This window comes from Cyprinus carpio, chromosome A10, assembly GCF_018340385.1.
Source record: "Cyprinus carpio isolate SPL01 chromosome A10, ASM1834038v1, whole genome shotgun sequence".
Classification (NCBI taxonomy): Eukaryota; Metazoa; Chordata; class Actinopteri; order Cypriniformes; family Cyprinidae; genus Cyprinus; species Cyprinus carpio.
Genome location: NC_056581.1, coordinates 17,174,851 through 17,196,684, shown reverse-complemented (window position 1 = coordinate 17,196,684; position 21,834 = coordinate 17,174,851). Strand labels below are relative to the sequence as shown.

The following is a 21,834-nucleotide window of genomic DNA, read 5'->3' as shown; positions in this document are numbered from 1 at the left end:
ATCCTCTCTCAAAAAAAAAAAAGTCTGGATACCTGAAGTAACTGTTCTGTATTTTGTTCGGTATTTTTAATAAATCTTGAATTAGTACACAAAGGTTTAATCTTAAAATCTTTCCATGCATTTATTTTGTGCCGAAAATTCGGAGTTGGTGTGAATAGGCCTTTTGTTTGGTGTTTTTAAAGTTTGAATTGGAAAGATTATTTGTATGGAAATATTATAACTATATGTCTGACATTTAACAGTAAAAATAACTTGCTTCCAAACAATGGCAGTTAAACTCATGTGCTGTATACATTTAAAGTGAGAAGTGCAATAAGTTAATAGTGGTTAGCTTCAGCTTTGTTTGGTGCACTGGTTGTACCATTTTGTGTCTGTGAAGTGTGTAAATTTGTTTTATTAAAATAACTTCATTAAAATCTTATATCCTGGTTTAATATGCAGAGACAACTGTAAGTAAACCATTCGTAGGGCGAATTACAGAAAAGTGCAAATGTGGCTATGTTCGGAATAGCATACTACCATACTAGAGTATGTACATTCTGCCTAGTATGTATAATTTCTGTATGCATAGAATACCTGGGTGAAAATGTGCAGTATACCATCAGATCCCACAATGCAATGTGCTCGACATGAATCAATTGTGTGTGTAACGGACAAGCTGAAATTAAAATCTTTCTTAGCTTAATTTTAATCGTTGCATAATGTGTACCATTTCACATACTATCTAAAAAATTGTGGGCTGTATTCAGTGTATACTGACTAGTGTGCAGTATGCTAGTTTACCAATCCGAACACAGGCTGCAGCTTTGTGGCGCTTTCAAAACATTGCTGTCCTGAAAAGTCAACTTCTGACTCAACCAATGGGGTGAGTTTGGGGCGGAGCTACAATGGTAGCGAGAAGGAAACCTGTTTGGAAACAGTCATTCCATTTTGTGCCACTAGAAATTACACACAGCAGCTTTAAGTACACTGCAAAGTATCGCTAAACCGTTCCCAAATTTCTTGCTGGTAATTCATCATTAGATCAATCCACACAGGACAGTGAAAAACTTACAAAATACAAAAAAGTACTGATAACACAGAAATATCTCTCACCTTCATAAAATTCAAATTCCATCAATGCAGCATACTTTAGCCTTCATTTGGGCGGATTCGTTTAGGGAATGATCAAGAGGTTCAAATGTATATCTGGTGTGTACAAAAATAGCGTATAATCTTGTCGAAAGCGATCTGTGCATAGCCTGCTCACAGGCCGAGGGGTTGAGGGGAAGTTCAGAAGGTTTGGTCATCGTTGCAAGAGTCTGTCCAGTGACCGAACGCCTCGCAGATGTCGCAGTACGGTCGTTCACCGCTGCGGCTCCCGTGGTACGTGGTGTGCGGAGGCGAGTCTGGGGATTGCATTTGTGTCGGACAGTCCTCTGTGTCGTGCAGGTCGAAGCAGTCACAGATGTCGCAGAAAACACGTGGTGGGGCTTTCTTCTTCTTGTTGACCTCACCAAGACTTGAGAGAAAGAGGTTAAAAAAAATGGTATTCTTTGTAAACCCTTTGTGAAGAAAAACAATAATAGCAACGAAGATGCAAGTAGCGCAATGCTAATCAAGTATGTACAACATGACCACGTGCCAGGGTTATTATAGTTAACAGAAATGAAACAACAAAAAATGGTGCTTGAAATAAATGTTAACTGAAATAAATATTTAAATATATATTTAAATATTTAAAAAAGTGTGACACTTTTCATTTTCATTTAGTTTAACTTTATGTACTAAAACAGAAAAAAAAACAAAAAAAAAAAACGTCAAGATGTCAAAACTCAATTGGACTCACCCATCAAGTTCATCATTTCCGTTGAACTCGGTCAATGCCATTTTCTTCAGCTTCACCTTTAGTTCTTCATTCTTCCTCTGGAGGTCCACAATGACTGAGTTCAGGAAGTTGATCTGATTCATGAAGGAAAACATGGCAGAATTCAGAAGTTTACACATATAATATTCTAAAAGCATTACCAAATATGGAGAAGAGTTTTACCTGTCCCTCAGCAAACTCTTTCTCTTCTCTCAGTTGGTCTATAGCAGCATCACCTACAGAGGAGACAAATGCTGAAATGTTGGAAGTCCATTTAAGTTAAAGAAGATTTGTTAAAAATGTACGTTGTTTTTTTTTAGATTCATTTTTCATACTGCAACTGGAAATAACAATAATAGTACTATTTGTATTACTCATACTACTTCCATTTCCAGTGTAACAAATTAATTTAAAGAAAAGGCAACTTTAATTTTTAACAAATCTGAAGATATTTTTTACATAAAATTGGATTAAAAAAAGAAAAGAAAAAAAAAACAATCATGCAAAATCACTGATCAAATAATGGCAGGCTTGGCGAGCAGAAGAGACTTTTTCAAAATATTACAAAAACTTAACCCAAACTTTTTAATAATAGTGTGGATTAAGTAGCTGGTAATATACAGTATATAGCACAGAATGCAACATGCTGTCATTCCATTCCAAATATAAATACGCTGACAGACCTGAAGTGACTTCCTCTCTGTTCCCCGTCTGCCGTCCCTCCAGCTTTTGCTCCAGGCTGTTCACTCGGCTCTGCAGCTGGGCTTTGTCCCTCTCCAGAGACTTCACGGCCGACTGGAGCGTCTTGGCCATGGCATTTCCACACGAAGCACTGCAATCTGTAATGACAAATTATTTTTTTCCATTATCTGACAATATTAAGTGCGAACAACACAGTACAAAGTTTTATATAGAAAGAAAAAATAGGAACAACTGCTGTAGACAACAGGGTTTTCATATAAAATTAATCTACATTCTTTTTACTTCAGACAAATTTAGTCAGTCCATAATGTATAAAACATACTTTAAAGAATGATCCATAAGTTTAGATAGACTCAAAGCTCTTACCTCATTGCGTAGTGTCTCTAGTTCTTTGTCTTTATCAGACATCATTGCATTGGAGTTCTCCCTGTGAGTACAGAAGAGCTCACTCTAGCTGGTTGGATTTACAGTCATGTTACAAAAGCCATATGGACTCTGAGAACATGTATAATACCACCTCTCAATGGAGCTCCAAAGATTAAAAGCTTACAGAAAAACAGGAAAAAAAAATGAACAGACATCCAGTGGGACTGCAGTATTTTTAGGGTGGAGGAAAACAATAGATCTGAAGTCAAAAGCTTTTTTATTTGAGCTTTTCAACTAAACAGCAGTCATGTAAACAGATCATCTCACTAGATGTGGTAATCTTGATGCATCATAAAACACTGATCTGTAAAGAACATTTTCTGACAAGCTTTTTTGAATGCCTTCATTTCCCATGGGATGAAATGATATTTAAAGCCTCCAGAGTGCATGTGATCTCAAATCCAGCTCTCATTTGAACAATTACTAAGACAGAGCTCCATTTTCACCATCAAAAGTGTCTCTGACATGCTGTTTACAACCACAAGTAATAAATTCAGTTTTTGAAAGCTTGTGAAGAAATTTAAATGAAGATTTCATCCAAAAATGAACATTTGCTGACAATGTACTCACCCTCAGGTCATCCAAGATGTATATGAGTTTGTTTCTTCATTGTAACAGATTGGGAGAAATTTAGCATTACATCCTCTATAGTGAATGGGAGAAGACAACAGGAGAGGGACTTTTTCACTGGAGGAAGTGTTATTATGGATTATGGAGTTTTTTTGGCCAGAAGCAAAGGTTTACAGTTAAAACACCTTAATGATGGATTTTTTTCTTAAAAATATGCTTTTGGCTTCACAAGACATTTACTGCTGGACTGAAGTGGTGTGGACTACTTGTGGATTATTGTGATGTTTTTATCAGATGTTTGGACTCATTCTGACGGCACCCATTCACTGCAGAGGATCCATTGCTGAGCAAGTGATGTAACACTAAATTTCTCCAAATCTGTTCTGATGAAGAAACAACTCATCTACATGGGCAGTTACGGCCTAATGTTTAGAGAGTTGGACTCGTAACCCGAAGGTTGCAGGTTCGAGTCTCAGTACCAGCAGGGATTGTAGGTGGGGGCAGTGAATGACCAGTGCTCTCTTCCACCCTCAATTCCACAATACTTGGCCACACGTCACATCACTTTCAATTTACATCTTGGATGGCCTGAGGGTGAGTAAGCTTTAAATTTTTGCTTTTAGACCAACTTTTGCCATAGGCTTCCGCTTCGAGATTTCTGTCTTGATTTGATTGAATGAACTTAATACTGAGTCAATGACATGCGCTTACCTCTCTGTAATCTCCAGCTGGCTAGTCAGAGCTTCACTGCCACGCTGCCAAAAAAAAACATGATACATGATAACTCAATCCCTCAAACTGACGGAGAACATCACAGGGCAACACAGTTCAGAAGAGCTGACAGGAAATATCTAAGGAAAGACACACAGATAAACACCTTCTGCTGTGCGTGGACGTCCATCTCCTGAGCCAATATACCTTTCTCAACCTGGAGCGACACCTGCATCTGAGACTTCTGATTGGCTGACAGTTTTAGCTCCTCACTACACAGAGAGAGAGATAAGGAGGGAGTTAATGCCCATACTATCATGTAGGACTAGCATATATGTTTCTCGAGCAGCAAATCTGCATATTACAATGATTTTGTAGGATCATGTGACACTGAAGACTGGAGTATTTAAAAAAAAATGTAAGAATATTCACAATATTTTTGTTTTTATTGTATTTCTGATCAAATAAATGCAGCCTTGGTAAAAAAAAAAAAAAAAACTTCAGACAGGTCTCCATCATCCTCCTCATGTGTAATGAATGAGCCAATCTATATTTACCCAGAGTGCATCATAATGCAGAAATAAATCAAATCATGCATGCTCAAAATGCAAGCGGAAAATCAAGGTGAAGTCTCAAAATTGTGAGAACAAATGCACTACAGACTGAAAGAGCCCCATAAATTCAAAAAGAATATGTTGTGTTTAATAAAACATTACATATTTTTTTCCATAAAGAATACCAAAAAAATATAGTATTATAAGCTACACCATGATACATATTCATGAGCGTCAGATGATCAACAGAGTGTTATGAAAGGAACTCCGTCGGATCTCACGTGGCACAAAACAGCAGCCGTAGCTGGAAAGACAAAGTTACGTAAAATTCCCTCGAGGAATTCCCACGCAGGAACCTGTCCGCATCACTGGAGCCGTCACTCGCTGGACATGTCGATCAACCGTGGCTTGAAGGAGTGTGTCTAATCAGCTAGAGTTATGAAGGCTTTGAGCTTCAGTTTGTGGCTCTTTAATTTAAAGTCGACATGAATTCAAAATGGACCCCATTTACACCACCAGAAGTGTTCCTTGAGATTGCAAAAGCATTTTGAGCTAAAGGTTTCGGCTTAAATGCTTAAAATTAATTTTTTTTTTGGCTTTATTGTAAAATAAACTGTTTAAATAAATGGTTTTAAATATGAAAAGTGAAACAGTTTAATAAACTATTTTTGCATTTTTTTTTTTTTTTTTACATGTATATATTTTCATTGGGGATCACCAAACCTTTCATTAAAGGTTTCGGCTTAAATGCTTAAAATTAATTTTAATTCCTGGTGTATAAAATCAGGTTCTACCCTAATTTTTTTTTTATTGATTTAATTATCCTGAATTATATGCTGCAAGCCAGATTCAAGCTATTATCACTTGAGCACAAAAGATCATTGTGGTCAGAACACGTGCATTTATGCTATTAAGAAATTTTGAGCTGAAGGTTTCTGCTTAAATGCTTTAAATTAATATTGCAAACAAATACAAAATTTAAATGCAAACATTTTCAAAATTAAAAAAAGGTTAAATAAATTGACAATTTATTGCAAATAAGCAAACAAATTGTGCTTAAAGGGATAATCCGTAACCTTCATTCATCTTCGGAACAAATTCAGATATTTTTGATGAAATCCGAGAGCTTTCTGACCCTCCATAGACAGCAAGGGAACAACCACATTCAAGGCCCAGAAACGTAGTAAGGACATTGTTAAAATAGTCCATATGACATCAGTGGTTTGAACCCTTGCTGTCTATCAAAAATATCTTAATTTGTGTTCTGAAGATGAATAAAGGTCTTACGGGTTTGGAACAACATGAGGGTGAGTAATTAAAGACACAATTGTATTTTTTGGGTGAACTATCCCCTTAAATATGAAAAGTGAAACATTTTATTACATTTTTTAAAAGGTATTTTAAGTGTTTATCTCTTTAGTGAGTGTCACCAAACCCTCTTACTTTTTCAAACACTTTCATATAAAGGCACTTTTAACCATCCAATCAATTACTGATGGATCAAATCAGGTTCTGCCCTACATTTTTTTTTTCTGAATGTGAAATGCAGTAAGCCAGATTCAAACTCTTATTGCACGTGAGCACAACCGCTCAATGTGTCAGAACTTGCATTGTTGTTTTGATCTAAATGTTTCTGCTTAAATGCTTAAAATTAATTTAGCAAACAAATAAAAAACAAAGAAACATAAAAAATGTTTCTTTCACATAGTGACACTTTTCATCATCCAGTCAATTCCTGATGTATAAAATCAGTTTCTACCTTACATTTTTTTCCATTATTGATTATCCAGAATGTTAAAAATGCTGCGAGCCAGATTCAACCTGTTGCTATTCAGAAATAAAAGCTGTTGTGACAATGTGGACTTGTGATGTCACTCTGTGACTCACAGATCTAATTATACCTCCACAATGACGCCAACATGGTACTTAACTGACTAATTAAGATCAAGATCCTTTATAGCTCCAACAAAGCAGACAATCAATGTAATAAAATGCAGCTGAAAGACATTAAATGGGGCTATTTGTTGCAGCTGTTGTTCAGTGGTCATCAAACTAATACATTTGAGGCTGGATCATGTCATTTTCTCTCCTCCTTATTATTTCTGGTCCTTTCACTAGTATCACTATAGATGAAAGTGTCAAAAAGTCCTAAATAAATATTGAAAGAGCCACTAAAGAGAAAATGCATGTGTGCACGTCAGCAGAAGACTCACATTTCTTTGTGGAGGCTGTCAATGTTCTGCGTTTCTGAACTCAGCTGCTCCTGATACTGAGATTTCTGCTGCTTCAGGGCCTCAAGCTGGTGGATGAGATAAAAGACAAATAAATCACCTGAAAGAAGAAGGTTTAGAAAAACATTACATGGTTTTGGACTAAATGTATTGGCGTGAATGTCATGAGACCGTTCAACAACATGTATTTTGCATAAAGAAATATTGCAAAATACTATTAATAATATTTAAGGACCATCTTTTATGTGCATTCTTTAACAATTTTAAAGATAATTAAAGCACACTTCACTTCAGATTCTTATTACCCTAAAATAACTGCAAAGTGGAAAAAAAAAGTTATTTTTTTATAATATTATTAAATAATATTTATGCTCATTTATGCAAAATATATTTATTTCAGTACTTCTTTTTTATGTAAGTAAAATATCCATGAGAATTCTGGGGAAAATTAGTGTTGTTATTGTTAAACAAACAAACAATAAATATGAATATTAGATTAAAAACATACATGAAATGTAGAAATTTTCTAACAGAAATAAAAGGTTTAACTTGAAGTACTAAAATTACTAATAATAAAAATTAAAGCTAAATAGAAACAATTTAAATAAATTACAAAAGCACATTAAGTTACTTAAACATAAAATAAATACAACTTAAAAAAAATTAAAGTTTATTAAATATGAACAGATACTATGATAACACTGGGGAAAGCATTCAATTTTCATGATATTAATAATGTGATTGTGCACAAATGTGTCCTAGGTGTTTTTTAACTTCCAAAAATTGTAAAATCAGACATTTCTCCTCAACTAGACACACGCTGAAGTACTAATTGTTTCTGAAGAACAAAAATTTGAAGTTACATGCTAAACTTTAAGTGCTAGAGAGTGAAACAAATACCTTAATCTAAGCATGAGTAATAATATTATTGATGCTTGCTTTGGCAAACACCTCTAAAATGAGAAAAACAAAACTGTCTGTTTATAAAGTACAATCACTGAGAGCTTGAGAAAATCATCAAGAATGTGATCAAGAATCACATTTTAGGAGTAATGTCAGATCATCACATCTGGTGAAGTCAGATTAATGTTCCCACGAGACCCATAACTCAATCCCATCACAACATCAGACTGAAGCATTAATAACACTCTTCAGCACAAGCGCCCACAGCTGGCCAAGCCCATAATTAATATCATCTACATGCCAAGAACCAGCATTAATGTTTTATTATGAATCAGCAGAGATTTGCCTGCGCTGATATCTCTGAGTGATTTAGTGTTTACATTCAGAAAGCCTGAGAGAATCCGTGATGATGGAGGAATAATACTGTCATCAATGAATGAAAATGTCATCAAACAACCATTTCATTCAGACTCAGACATGTGAAAGCATTCTTCAGGTCAAAGTCCACAGCTTAACATCTCCATTACTCAAAGAAATAGCATGCAAAAGATATAGCGACACAAAGTATTTTCTTTCCTTTTATGCATTAAAAAAAATCATCTCAAAAATCATAAAGGAAAAAACTAAACAAAAAACAAATACATAAATACATAGCTGAAAATTATTTTTATGCTCATCACCAACATCCAACATAATGGACAAAATCAGGGAAAATGCCACCAAAATTCAAAATGTGAGGAAAAACTGCACTGTACATTTTTTTTATTTTTTGGTAACATTAGATATTCTTCTCAAATTTTCTTATAAGCCTAACAAATTATTGTAATTATTCAGATGGAGAATTTATTTCAATGTATTGATTAAATTAAAGTACCTGAGGTGTTTTATGGTTATAAAACTGGTTAGAAAATCATAAACTTAGCTCCTAAAAAAATAAATATTTACATTGTGTACAGTACTTCCACATAATTGCTCCTACAGATAAACTCTAGTGAATCAATATTTTAACTTAATAACCAAGTTAATTTCTGTCACTGGCCAAAATTCGGAAATCAATACATTGGAAGAAAACAACAACAACAACATCATCAAACAACACTCACATTAAACATCCAATCTAGAATTATACACGCTTCAAATGTAACCAAAACATGCATGATATAAAATTAATTTAAATTGGGAAAAAATAAGCCCTTATATATTATCCAGTTTCAATATCATCCTAACCCAATTCCAATATTTAAAAAAAATGCTAATATTCCTGAATACTAACATGGTCTCCGATATACAGTATCATGCATCCCTGCTAAGTGCACTACAGAAGAGCGATCTTTACCTGGCACAGAGAGCTATAAACGCTGTCTGTGTAGTTCTGTTGGAGCGCTGTCACATTCATGGTGCTGTCTCTTTCCTGTTTTTTCCAAACAAATGTGCCCTATCAATAAAACATCCCCCTACGGCCCCCTGCAGCAAGAGAGAGGATTGAGCTCTCGCTCTGCTGGCGTTCCAGCACACGCTCACGTTTGCACAAACACACGCTCTGAAAACCGTCACATAGGGCAGCTTCATTATAAAAGCACGACAAGCCCCGCCCCTCTCGACATCCCCCTGCTGTCCGCCCCCCTCCTTCTGCTGTTCTACGTCATCTGCCTATTCTCATTCATCCTGAATTAGCCGTCTCTACATGATGATACATGTTTGTCTTTGGTGACATCAGAGAAATGGAAATGCTTGCATGAGCAAAGCCTCTATATTCGGTTCATTTGATGAATAAATACATATAATAAATATAAATATAATATAAACATATTAGAATGATTTCTGAAAGATCATGTGACACTGTAGACTCCAGTAATGATGCTGAAAATTCAGCTTTGATCACAGAAATAAAATATTTTAAAATATATTCAGACAGAAAACAGGTATTTCAAATTGTAATAATATTTCACAGTATCTTTGTTTTTACTGTATTTTTGATCAAATTAACGCAGCCTCGGTGAACATATGCATGAAAAACTATACATAGTCTCAAACCTCTGCACAGCTGTGCATTTTCTAAAAAAAGCTGCAGCACAGGATAAGCAAGAGACTTCACTCCCTGTATGACAAGAAAAAAAAAGAATGAAATTCAGGGTAACCTACAATAACTCTACTTTTTTTAAACCTTAAGGGGACAAAAGTCCAAAATGAGGTCACAATAAGGTAGTCTATTTCAATATAGAAACCAAAATACATTAAACGGACAGTTCATCCAAAAATTTTAATTCTATCATAATTTACTCATACTCATTTTTGCCTTAATATTTTCAGTTGCATCGGTGCATCACAAGCGAACTCCCAATATAATCACAGACTGAACCAACAACACCATCTGAACCACTGCAGGAGAGTCTCTTTAATACAGATGCTGAATCAAGCAAGACCTTTCACTTGAGCACCAGTGACATAAGAAGACCTGTTACTCTTTCACACAGTCTTGTCGTATGCAAAACGCACAACCCAAGGAGGCAAGTCTCTTCGGAGAATTGCAGGCCATCGGAGTGATTATGTAAGGCCACGTATGAGCACACAGAACATGCTTTACATGCAGCCTGCAGGCGGTCAGATGTAGAGGACTCGTGCACGAATTAACAGTGTGTCTGAACCATTATGTCAGTAACAGTACAGTTACACTGTGAAAAATCTCTGCTTGTCTCCTAAGTAAACGTGTTTATTCAGCAACAAATACTAAATGTTTTAATGATACTACTTGATGTTTCACATGTAAACAAAATATTTTGGGTTCAACATCATGCTGACAGCAGTAATTAAAGGAATAGTTCGCTCAAAAATTAAAATTTTACTGCCATCCAAGATGTAGATGAGTTTGTTTCTTCATCTGGACAGATTTGGAGAAATGTAGCATTCCATCATCTTCTCATAAATGGATGCTCTGCAGTGAATGGGTGCCGTCAGAATGAGAGTCCAAACAGCTGTCTGGCACAAAACACAAGTAATCAGACCACTCCATACATCATCCACAAGTGTGAAGTGATAAGATGCATGTTTGTAAGAAAAGTACAATTAAAATACGAGTCCTCTTGTTGTGATGTGATGAATTTTTGTTGTATGAGTCACGATAAAAATATTAAAATATAATGCTTAAGTTCTCCAGGACAGTGCAAATATGTGGGTGATATTGATGTGAGTAACAGGGGACAACTGGAGAAGCGTTATTACAATTATGGAAATGGCCGAAGTCCTCTATAACCATCTCGACTGATTTGTTCTTACAAACACAAAAACATTCTATTCTTCTCAAGCTGGACTGGAGTGGTGTGGATTACTTGTGGATCATAGTGATGTTTTTATCAGCTGTTTGGACTCTCATTCTGACGGCACCCATTCACTGCAGAGGATCCATTGGTGAACAAGTGATGTAACGCTAAAAATATGTTCAGGTGAAGAAACAAATCTATATCTATGTCCTGAGAGTGAGTACATTTACAGCAAATTTTCAATTTTGGGTGAACTATTTTTTTTTACTTTAATGTCATAATTTTTAGAGCAGCTATTGTCGTCCTAAATGAGATTTCTTCTAGCAATTTTAATGATTATTACTGCTGTCTGCTAAGCTGAGCATAATGATCACTGTTAAGTAAGATTAGTGATTTGAACAAACTAACACTAAGTATTAAACTTCAACATACACCAGTGCTATTGTATGAACATGAATACTTTAAATCATGTGACCTCTGAAGGAGATCCAGTGAGCAACCACCTAGCAACCACCCAGAGCACCCTAGCAACCACTTATGACATCCTAGCAACACGGAGGTGACTTTTGAACTGGTATACACTAATTCAAATAACTGAATTATTCACACCCTTCCAAGTCCCTTACAGACATCAGATACGACTTGAAAGTAACCAGGAATCACTGTTTATATTTATGATATGAAGAGTAAAGCATATTTACCTCCTCCTGCAATTCCTTATTCCTCGTCATCATCTGCTCCAGCTTTTCATCAGACTGTAAACTCTGTTTGAGTGCGAGTAAGCCTCTAGTTAGTCATGTGCTCAAATATACACTTCCATTCAAAGTTTGGGGTTGGTAAGATTTTTTTAATGTTTTGAAAGAAATTAATCTCTTCTGCTTACCAAGGCTGCATTTATTTGATAAAGCATATAGTAAAAAAACAACAACTGTGTAATATTATTACTATTTAAGAAAAGTGTTTTCTATTTTTATATTTTAAAACAATTTATTCCTGTGATCAATGCTGAGTTTTCAGCATCATTACTCCAGTCTTCAGTGTCACATGATCCTTCAGAAATTATTCTAATATGCTGATTTGCTGCTCAAGAAAGGATTCAACGATTCTTTGATGAATAGAAAGCTAAAAAAAAACAGCATTTATTTGAAATATAAATGTTTTGTAACATTATGAATGACTGTACTGTCTCTTTTGATCAATTTAATGCATCCTTGATCAATAAAAGTATTAATTTCTCTCTCTCAAAAAAAATTAACTGTAACATCACAATAAATAAATATACAATCTTCATCAATCAGTGTAAAATAACTGAACTATGGTATTTTGGAAACTATAGAAAACACTACTGGTTAAAAGTTTGGCGTAATTAAGATTTTACTAATGTTTTTAAAAAGTCGTCTCTTCTGCTCACGAAGGCTGCATTTGTTTTAACAAAAATACAGGAAAAACATTGTAAAATATTATTGCAATTTAAAATATCTTTTTATTCTTAAATATATTTTAAAAATGAAATGTATTCCTTTGATGGGAAAGTTGAATTTTCAGTGCCATTACTCCAGTCTTCAGTCTCACATGATCTTCAGAAATCATTCTAATATGCTACAAATAACATTAACATCTTAATCTTACCCACCCCAAACATTTGACCTGCAGTGCATAAAACAGCAGGAGCTACTGGGCCTATGTTTTACAAATGTCATTTGGTCACCTGGGTTTGGTCTTTGTAGGCTTTCAGTTCCACCCCCTGCCGCTCCAGCTCAGCACTCCTCTCTGTGATTCTGTTCAACTCTCCTTCTGTTCGGCCCAACTTCTCCTTCAGCTCCTTTATCTGAAGATCTCTCTCTTCATCCTTCGCCTGTACCTGGTGCTGCTGGACGGCCACATCCCTCTGCAGCACTTCCTTCTCCATGGACACCTGGTCCAGCTTCTCTTTCTGCATTTTCATGTTCCTTTCTATTTCTGGCGCCACACAGAAGTAGTCATAGAGGAGCTCATGCAGCAGTATTTGTGCTAATATGATCATTTTCCACAAACTTTCACCCAAACTGGATTACTGAGCAAGTAAAAGTGTGTCGTCGTGTATTATGGCTCTGCTGGGAACGGCTGGTTTATCTCAAGAGCATGCAAAAATGACAGCTCAAAGCGGTTCACGTTGGCACAGGTTCACATGCTAGGGATGCAAATATCAGTGCAGATGCGTAACAGTAGTTATTGAGAATTTAAGTTTTGCTTACCTTGCATGGCTAGTGTTGCTTTATTATTGTCCTCTGCTGCTGTGTCGAGTTTCTGTTTCTGAAATCAAACATAAAGAATTGGTACAACAGGTTGACCAAAAGGAAAAACCAGGTTTACCTTGGTTTGTTTTATGTGCATTTTTAAAATATGTATTTGTTATTCTGCAGACAAGGGTTATTATTACTGTCTCATACTTGAGTATTAAACTAAAAATAAAAGAAAGATCTGATGTTTATTTTATAAGTATAAATACAAACATGCACACACATACAGTGTAAAAAATGATTTTTCAAAGTTATAAAAAGAAAACCCTATTTCACTCTTTCTGCTTCAAAATTTAAAGTTTAATTCAATGCATTTCTTTGTAATTATTTGTGAAATATGCTAGCAATTTCTGAGTTTAAATTGTTTCTAGACCAATTTCAGTGTGTATATTACATCACTTTATATATATAGAAATTTTATATAAATGTGCTTGATTTTGCAAAAGAACTGTTTATTGTGATAATGTTATTAAATTCAAGCATTAAACTGAAAAATTATAAAAAATTAAATAAAATAGCGTGCTTTGGTTTATTTTATATATATCACATCCATTTATTTACATAGAGATTTTATATAAATGTGCTTTATTTTCATAATTGATAATTAATGTCATTAAATTCAAGTACTTGGTGCCTTTTATCATATTGCTATTGCTGCTTCAAGTAAAGTCTAACCATACAGTACCTCTCAACCATAGTAAAAATCACATTGATGTATGACTTCTTATGACTTATTGGCTTAAAAGACATGATTTTGTAATGATAGAACACTTAATTTTAGAGAAATGTATGCATCCCCCGGCACATTTAAATAATTCAATAATATAAAAATCCGTTATTGGATCACCATATGGGCTGAAGGGATGAACAGCACAAGGGCTGAAGGGAGGCTTAAAAAGTAAAGGACAAGTCATTAAATCTTAAAAAAGAAATGCGAAATAAAAACCAGGCTATTTCAGGTTAGTAAACAAGCAGCATTAGTGCCGAGTACCAGATCTTGCAGCTGCTCCTGGAGGGATGTTTTATCCTGTTCAGAGGAGGCGAGTTTCTGCTGGAACAGGATAACTTCCTTCTGTCTATTCTCTAACTCAAAGTTCAACTCCTTGATCTATAAGAACACAAAGATCAGTTCTTATGATGCATATGTCTTCCGGTGTACAATCACATGTCATAATGCATCTTGTTAGTTGGATTTGAGGAGGGGGCTGAACAGACCTTTTTGTCTTGTAATGGAGGTGAGGCTGATCCCGCGGTCTCGGCTCGGAGAGTTCTCAGCTGAAGATGCAGGTCAGACACTTCCTTTTCCAGCTCCATGATCCTGGAGCGCTCGGACACCGTGGCCACCTACACCAGGACACGACACTTCATCAACCACTGGTATCGTGGTAAAACTAAAGGCATTAAACAAACTAGATCTTTTCTGCATTCATCAAATTAGATCAATTTCAGACATTATGGTCATGTGGGAATACGGTTTACTAAAATACTGTTTTTACTGTTCAGAGATTTTGTATCAATTTTGAGCATAAATCTATAACAAATTCTGCAGCAAATAGTGAAAACAAGCTTCCATAGTTTTTAATATTGATAACAACAAGAAATGTTTTCTGGGCAGAAAATCAGCATGTTAGAATGATTTCTGAAGGATCATGTGACACTAAAGACTGGAGTAATGATGCTGAAAATTCAGCTTTTACGTCACAGGAATAAATTACATCTTAAAATATATTCAAACAGTTATTTTTATTTGAGGTATTATTTTTTATTATATATTATATTATTTATTTTGAATTGATATTGTTTTTAATAATATGACTGTATTTTTGTTCTTATAATATTTTTTTTTTTTTGCAGATGAGACATTTTGAACAGAAGTGTAAGCCTACAAATATACTTATAAAATGCATTTTATAATTTAATTCATATTTTTCCCACATTACATAAGGCTTCTGAGAATTGTGCTTAAAAAAGTCAAGAAAAAAAACTACATGGACCTAAAAAAATATATATATATATTCTTTTTGAAAAATTTTTTTTTATTATTTTTACTTGATTTTGTTTTTTATTATGTTTTGTTGATTTTGGGTTGGTGAATTACTTGTATAGATGATGGAATAAAAAAAAAAATCACTTTCCCAAAATAAGCAAAATCACTTCCGTGACCTACCTCAATCCATCATGTTGTCATGCGTGTCTCATCAGTAAAGCTGGTTCCGTGATTAGCGGTAAATATCCGTCACCTGTTTTCAGATGCACGGGAGTTCAGTGACAGAGCCATAGTTCCTGACAAGCTACCAATATCGTGGATAATCGAATGCGATTAAATTATGAACAGAATAAGCTTGTCAGTGAACTACGGCTCTGTGTCCCAACTGCCGCTCCCGTTTGAAAACAGGTGACATCACATTTCCGCTAATCACGGAACCGGCTTTACTGATGACACACGCATGACAAATGCATGCGATTAATCGTGCAGCCCTACTTCCAATCACTTCCGTTCATGATGATCTGACATTAACCCCAAGAGAAATCTCTCTCACCCTCCCATCTGACAGATTGATCCTCTAACTCCCTCTGGAGTTTGTCTGCTTTGGTCTTTTCAAAGAGAAGACTCTGTTCGAGCTCCTTAATGTGGGCATGCTCCAGTTTGGTCTGCGTCTGTTAGTAGAAAGAAGAGGAAAAGAGAGTGACAACACCAATGGCGCAGTCACGTGCCAGCCAAAAGCCAAGTACGAAGAGATTCATGCAGACCTTGACATCATCCTCCTCTATGAATGAGGACAAAGACAGCACACACACAGAGAGGCGTGAAGACGGAAGATTGCATCAAAAAACAAAACAAGAACACAATCACATGAAACAAATGTGGGTCAAAGAACGGCCGATGAAAGAAAGATGGAAGAGGTCAATCATAAAAGAATGAAGGAAGGAAAGAAATGTGTGAATGTGATAAAAGATAAAAAATGAAGAATGCAGGGATAAAAAAAGTGAATGACTGTACAAATAAAAAGAATAAGATGAATGAAGCATCAAAGAATAAAGAGTCAAATCAAAGAGTCAAAGAGCTATAAACAGAAGTGATGCACCGTTTATTACTTATGAAAGAAGGATGAATAGATCTTGTTTGAAAAAAACTTCTCTAAATATATTTTTGAAGAACTTGATCTTCATATAATAACATGATTTGATCTTGAGACAAAATCAGCAAATGAAATTATGTATCTAGTGTATCTAGTGGTCGTTCATATGCAAAAACCTTTATATACCTATATATCACTGAATTAATGAATGAATGAATCTATTTATCACTTTAAAAGTAATCTTTACATATATCTACTTTTCTCCTGTGATTAAAAGATGATGTATGCCTTGCTGTCTTGCTAAAAGAGAAGTATAAAAGATACTGATCATTTTCTGACACAGACTGATGTGTTAAAGACAGGTGACTGCGCCGGTCCACTAATATTCAGTTTCTTTCTATGTAAATGTATATGATAGGATCACTTTACCTCTAGGTCACCTTTGGTAATGCAAGCTTCCTCTACACTGAACTGCAGGTCCTCCACTTTTCTGTGGGACAAAACGTACACTTCAAGCCCTAAAATGTTTCCTCACATGTTCAAAATACTGCATCTTCCTCTACAGCAATCAATTTATATGCAAGATATTTTTAATTATAGGGGGTTACCTTTTTTCCTCTTCCAGCTGATTCATCAGTTCCACTTTATCTCTGTCTGCAGTTTCCACGAGTCTGCGCAACTGGTCCAACTTGGCTTCCATCTCCAGAGCGTATTAAAAAAAAATGCTCATATGAATCTCAGTCTCTTGTTTATTATCCCAAAGACGACTTTTACATGACCCTATAGAACTGACCTGTTCTCGGCCCTGTCTGAGCAGCGCCAGCTCTTGCTGCACCTCTCCAGCATGACTTGTGGCTCGTGCCACTTCCGTCCTCTCCAGGTCCCGCTCGGCCAGGAGCTGCTCGATGTGCTGCTGCTTCTCCTTTAGGGCCTCCTGCAGGGCCGTGGTGCCTGAGATCTTCCGTGCATACCGAGCCGACGTCTCTGTGAGCTGAGAGATTATTTACGGGTATTACTTCACATAATTTTTGGAGGAAAGCGTATTCTGTGAATGAAAGATTTGGGACTGTACCAGGCCTGCTCGGCTGGGTTTGCCTCCAACTGAGGAGGTGACAGAGCTGAGGGAGCTGATGGAGGACGCGCTGGGGCTGTTCTTTAGGGTCGACCTGCGCCTGGAGGCTTTGGATTTAGCAGGAGTGGTGGATGGGAATCCAATGCGGGTGACTTTGTGTGTAGGAGCGAACAGTCCATACTTTGGTAGGCACTGGAAATACCTACAGGAGTGAAGCATAAAGATATACTACTACTGTTCAAAAGTCTGGAGTCGGTATGACATTTAAATGTTTTTAAAAGAAGTCTCTTTTGCTACAAGGCTGCATTTGTTTCATCAAAACTACACTAAAAACATCAGTAAAATATTATTAAACTTTAAATTAACTCTTTTCTATTTTATAATATTATAAAATGTAATTTATTCCTGTGATCAAAGCTGAATATTCAGCATCATTACTCCAGTCTTCAGTGTCACATGATCTTTTAGAAATCATTCTAATATGTTGATACGTCTCTCATGAAACGTTTCATATTATTTTCCATGTTGAAAACAGTTATGCTGCTTAATATATTTGTGAAACCCTTGATTTCAGGATTTTTTGATAAATAGAAAGTTCAAAACAACAGTATTTATTTGAAATAAAGACATTAAAGAAAATTTGTAACATTGTAAATCTATTTAATATCACTTTTGGTTTAATGTGTCCTTGTTGAATACAAGTATTATTTTTTTCTTTCTTTCAAAAAAATGAGAAAATTCTACTGACCTAACTTTTAAACTGATCTACTTTGTTATTTAGCTCACAGTTTTCCAAACCAACTGTACATACCCATAAGATAGCTCAATTAGAGCAATCTGAGGTTAAAACCAACATGAAACAGCATTAACCAACAATTTAACTTCCGTAATGTGACACAGTAAAAGGATATTTTTTATTATTTTCCATAGGGAATTGAATATGAAAAATAAAGTATATGACATATACAATCATTGGAAAAAAAGACCCTTGTAATCTCATTTTACTTCTATGGTTTCAAAGGAGATCTCAAGAGTGTTTTAAAACTGTGCCTAGATAAGTAAGACCTGAAAGATCTTTTTTATAAATGTGTTTAAAAACAGAACGTTCTGTTTCCATGGTTTGATCTCATGTAATTCTGTCAAACTGTGGCCTTACCTTGCACCAGCCACTGCCCCATCATTCTTGCCAAGAGGCTCGTCCAACTCGACGCCACACCAATTACCTTTCGCAAACTCAGTTTCGCCCAGAAAACGCACAACACCTGCCTTGGTTCCACCAACCTGAGGAGTGCAAGCAAAACGTTCCCTCAAACTTCCCTCAAGGAGCCACTAAGCATGAAGACAAACTAGAGATGGGCCGTACCAGCACACGATCACCCAACTTCAGTTCCCGCTGCAACTTCTTGGCCGAATCCGTCTCAGACAGATTGGATGCAGACTCGCTGGCGTCCCTGGTTAGGTTTGTTGAGGTCTTGGTTGTTGCACTAGTGCTTTGAGCGACAGGAACAGGATCTTTGGCAGGGGAGGTGGACGTCTTGTTGGCGGGTGTCTGCATGCCGTTGGCCTCACGCTCTGCCACTGGAGTGCGGGACAGTTTGGAGGGCCGAGTAAATAAACCTCGCAAGTCCTCGCACTGGAAGTAGCACACTCCGGCCACAGAGCCATCGTTTTTCCCGATGGGTTCATCTAGAACTATTCCCGCCCACTGGCCCGGTGCAAACTGGGTCCCTCCGATGAACTGCACATAACCAGGTTTATTTCCGTTGACCCAAACTCGTTCACCAACAGAGAAATCTGGCGCAGCATCTTGGGCCGAATTAGAGGTTGGAGACGGTACAGCCTTGGCGCCAGCTACAATCAGCCAAAATACAAGCACGTCAGGTCTGAATCAGTGTGTTTCTTATGTAAACTATGTCTGACTCACCTGAGGTGGGCGAGGTTTTGGTTGGAGTCACAGCTGCTGGTTTTCCAATCTTGGTGGGTGGTCTGAGACCACTCGGCTTTCCCGCACTCATTTTCCCTGCTTTATGCACGCAAATGTGCTATTCCTGAAGGGCCTGGAAAAACTTCAACCCCCCCGACCAGATAAGATTCCCTAACAGAAGGAAATACACATTCACAATTGCGTTTAGGTGTTTTATTGTGTGATGAGCCCCTAAAAACATACAAAGTACCGTGTTATCCATCATAATTGTGAAGTCATGATGAAACAGAAATAGCCACATATTTCTTTAGTATTGTGATGTACATTTGAGTGATTATCGAAAAAGCCAAGACTCAAATGTTCACGGTAAGATCTATAACATGTATTTATAATATAGATATGGCAAATTTTTCACTCCATACCCACTTTAAATCACCCACAACCATTTATAACTTCAATGCACAAAGCTTCCTGTGTCAGCCGCTTTTAGTTATTTTAGCTGTAAAAAAAAAAAAAAAAAAAAAAAAAACAGTCTATTGTGCAGCTTGTTGCTACAAACTGGTATTTGTTATCATATGATTTAAATGTATTATTGTAACCATAATCAAACTGGACTGTTGCACAAATACTTGAACCATTAACAGCACTGTTTTTCACCCACAGCAGCTAATAAATCTGAAGTCCGGCACATTCACAGGAAATAGCTTACTTTCCCCTTAAAACATTAGGTGGGTGTGTTGGTATTTCTTTGATGCATAACATGATACTGAATGATTACCATTTTATGCATAATGCATGGTGGTACCATGGTATTTTTTTGTTAGTGACTGCTTTAGGAAGAATGCATATTTATGATGATGATGTCACATTCTAAACAATAACTGTGGGCATGGTATTTTTATGGGAACTGTTGTTACCATGGTAACCATGGCTATTTGTGTCAGCTAATGACAGATAATCCTGAGTACAAAACCAGCAACACTAATCCACAACATGACACACAATAAAACTTGACCAATAAACAACTCACGATTTTTTAACATCTAAAAAAGTAACGTTACCATGGTACCGCGTATTTGAGGACCTCTATTATCATCTGACACAGCCGCTGTAAGTTACCACGTTATATACTATATACATTATATACTTAATAATAAATCAGTGGTTATTAATTTAATTTTAAGAGAGAGCAAATAAAGTTAGTTGCAGGCTACTTTTGCATCTAAATATTTAAAATAAGAATTATTAATGTCAGTAAGTAATCAGCTATTTCAATCAATTTGGACTCGACTGTTAAAAATGACTAAATATTATTGTTTATATTTAGCAAGCTAACGTTAATAGCCGAACGATAACTATCAAAACAAATATCACAACTATCCACGAATTTTACATTGTGTTCTTCAAAATAAATATGAAAATGTCTGTTTTCGGTGTGTTTGTGTCTCTACGTGGCTGTGTTCTTCACGTCATAACAAACTGTCTGCTAACCGACATTAGCCAGAGGAGCTAAATCCGCTAAATGTGACACAAATGAACACAATGCTGTGAGATTTAGAGGGTATTAAGTTATGATATTCTCTTACCTGGACCGTTTTAATGCGTAGCATTCCTCCGTGATAAGAGAAATGAAAGGATTTCGCGTTTGTGTGGATGATCTCATACTAGTGATGATGATGACGATGATGATGATGATGGGTGAGGCAGTTCAACACAAAGCTGCACCTAAACACTTTAATTACAGTGACTTTTGACATGACATCTGAATAATGTAACGTAAATGAGCAAGTTCAACAGCAATTAAAACGGGCTGGCATCAAAGTAAGTGGGAAGAAGTCGGTTTATGATGCATGAGGACTTTTGTTTGACTGTAAAACAATTGTCTTTCAAGCCATTGCAATTTCTTGATGGGGGGAAACGGGAAATTAGTTGACCTGTGATAACAATGCATACTTCTCAATAGGAGTTCTGTAATATATTTTCATAAATAATTTGTTAACGCAGACATATCTTTGGATTGAATTGTTGTGAAAGGATATGACCGGAAGGTGTCAGTGTACTGTGGCGGCCACTAGTGGTCAAATCAGGTCAAAAGTGGTAAAAAAAGTAATTTTGCTGTGGCTGGTACTAGTGGTCAAATCAGGTCAAAAGTGGTAAAAAAAATTTTTTTTTAATAAATTTAAAAAATTTATTTACCGGCATTGCCGCGTTCTTTTATTTATTTATTCAGTCATTACTTTTCAGTAAAGTTAAGAGAATGGAATAAATGTCGCATTCTG

At 36.0% G+C, this 21,834-nt stretch overlaps 1 protein-coding gene across 1 annotated transcript; it reads right to left on the bottom strand.

Annotated features, from left to right (window-relative positions):
* Positions 1–314: 314 nt before the first annotated feature.
* LOC109064547 (CAP-Gly domain-containing linker protein 1-like) lies at positions 315–21,603 on the bottom strand. The gene is given in 23 exon segments (XM_042765543.1): positions 315–1,501; positions 1,829–1,941; positions 2,030–2,082; positions 2,530–2,644; positions 2,647–2,685; positions 2,915–2,975; positions 4,256–4,299; positions 4,422–4,527; positions 7,023–7,108; positions 11,902–11,964; positions 12,909–13,159; positions 13,435–13,492; positions 14,471–14,587; positions 14,695–14,823; positions 16,033–16,137; positions 16,989–17,049; positions 17,168–17,271; positions 17,353–17,550; positions 17,632–17,833; positions 18,788–18,912; positions 18,995–19,482; positions 19,556–19,726; positions 21,142–21,603. Coding segments are annotated over 22 exon segments (2,838 nt in total). The 5' UTR covers positions 19,647–19,726; positions 21,142–21,603; the 3' UTR covers positions 315–1,272.
* Positions 21,604–21,834: the final 231 nt, after the last annotated feature.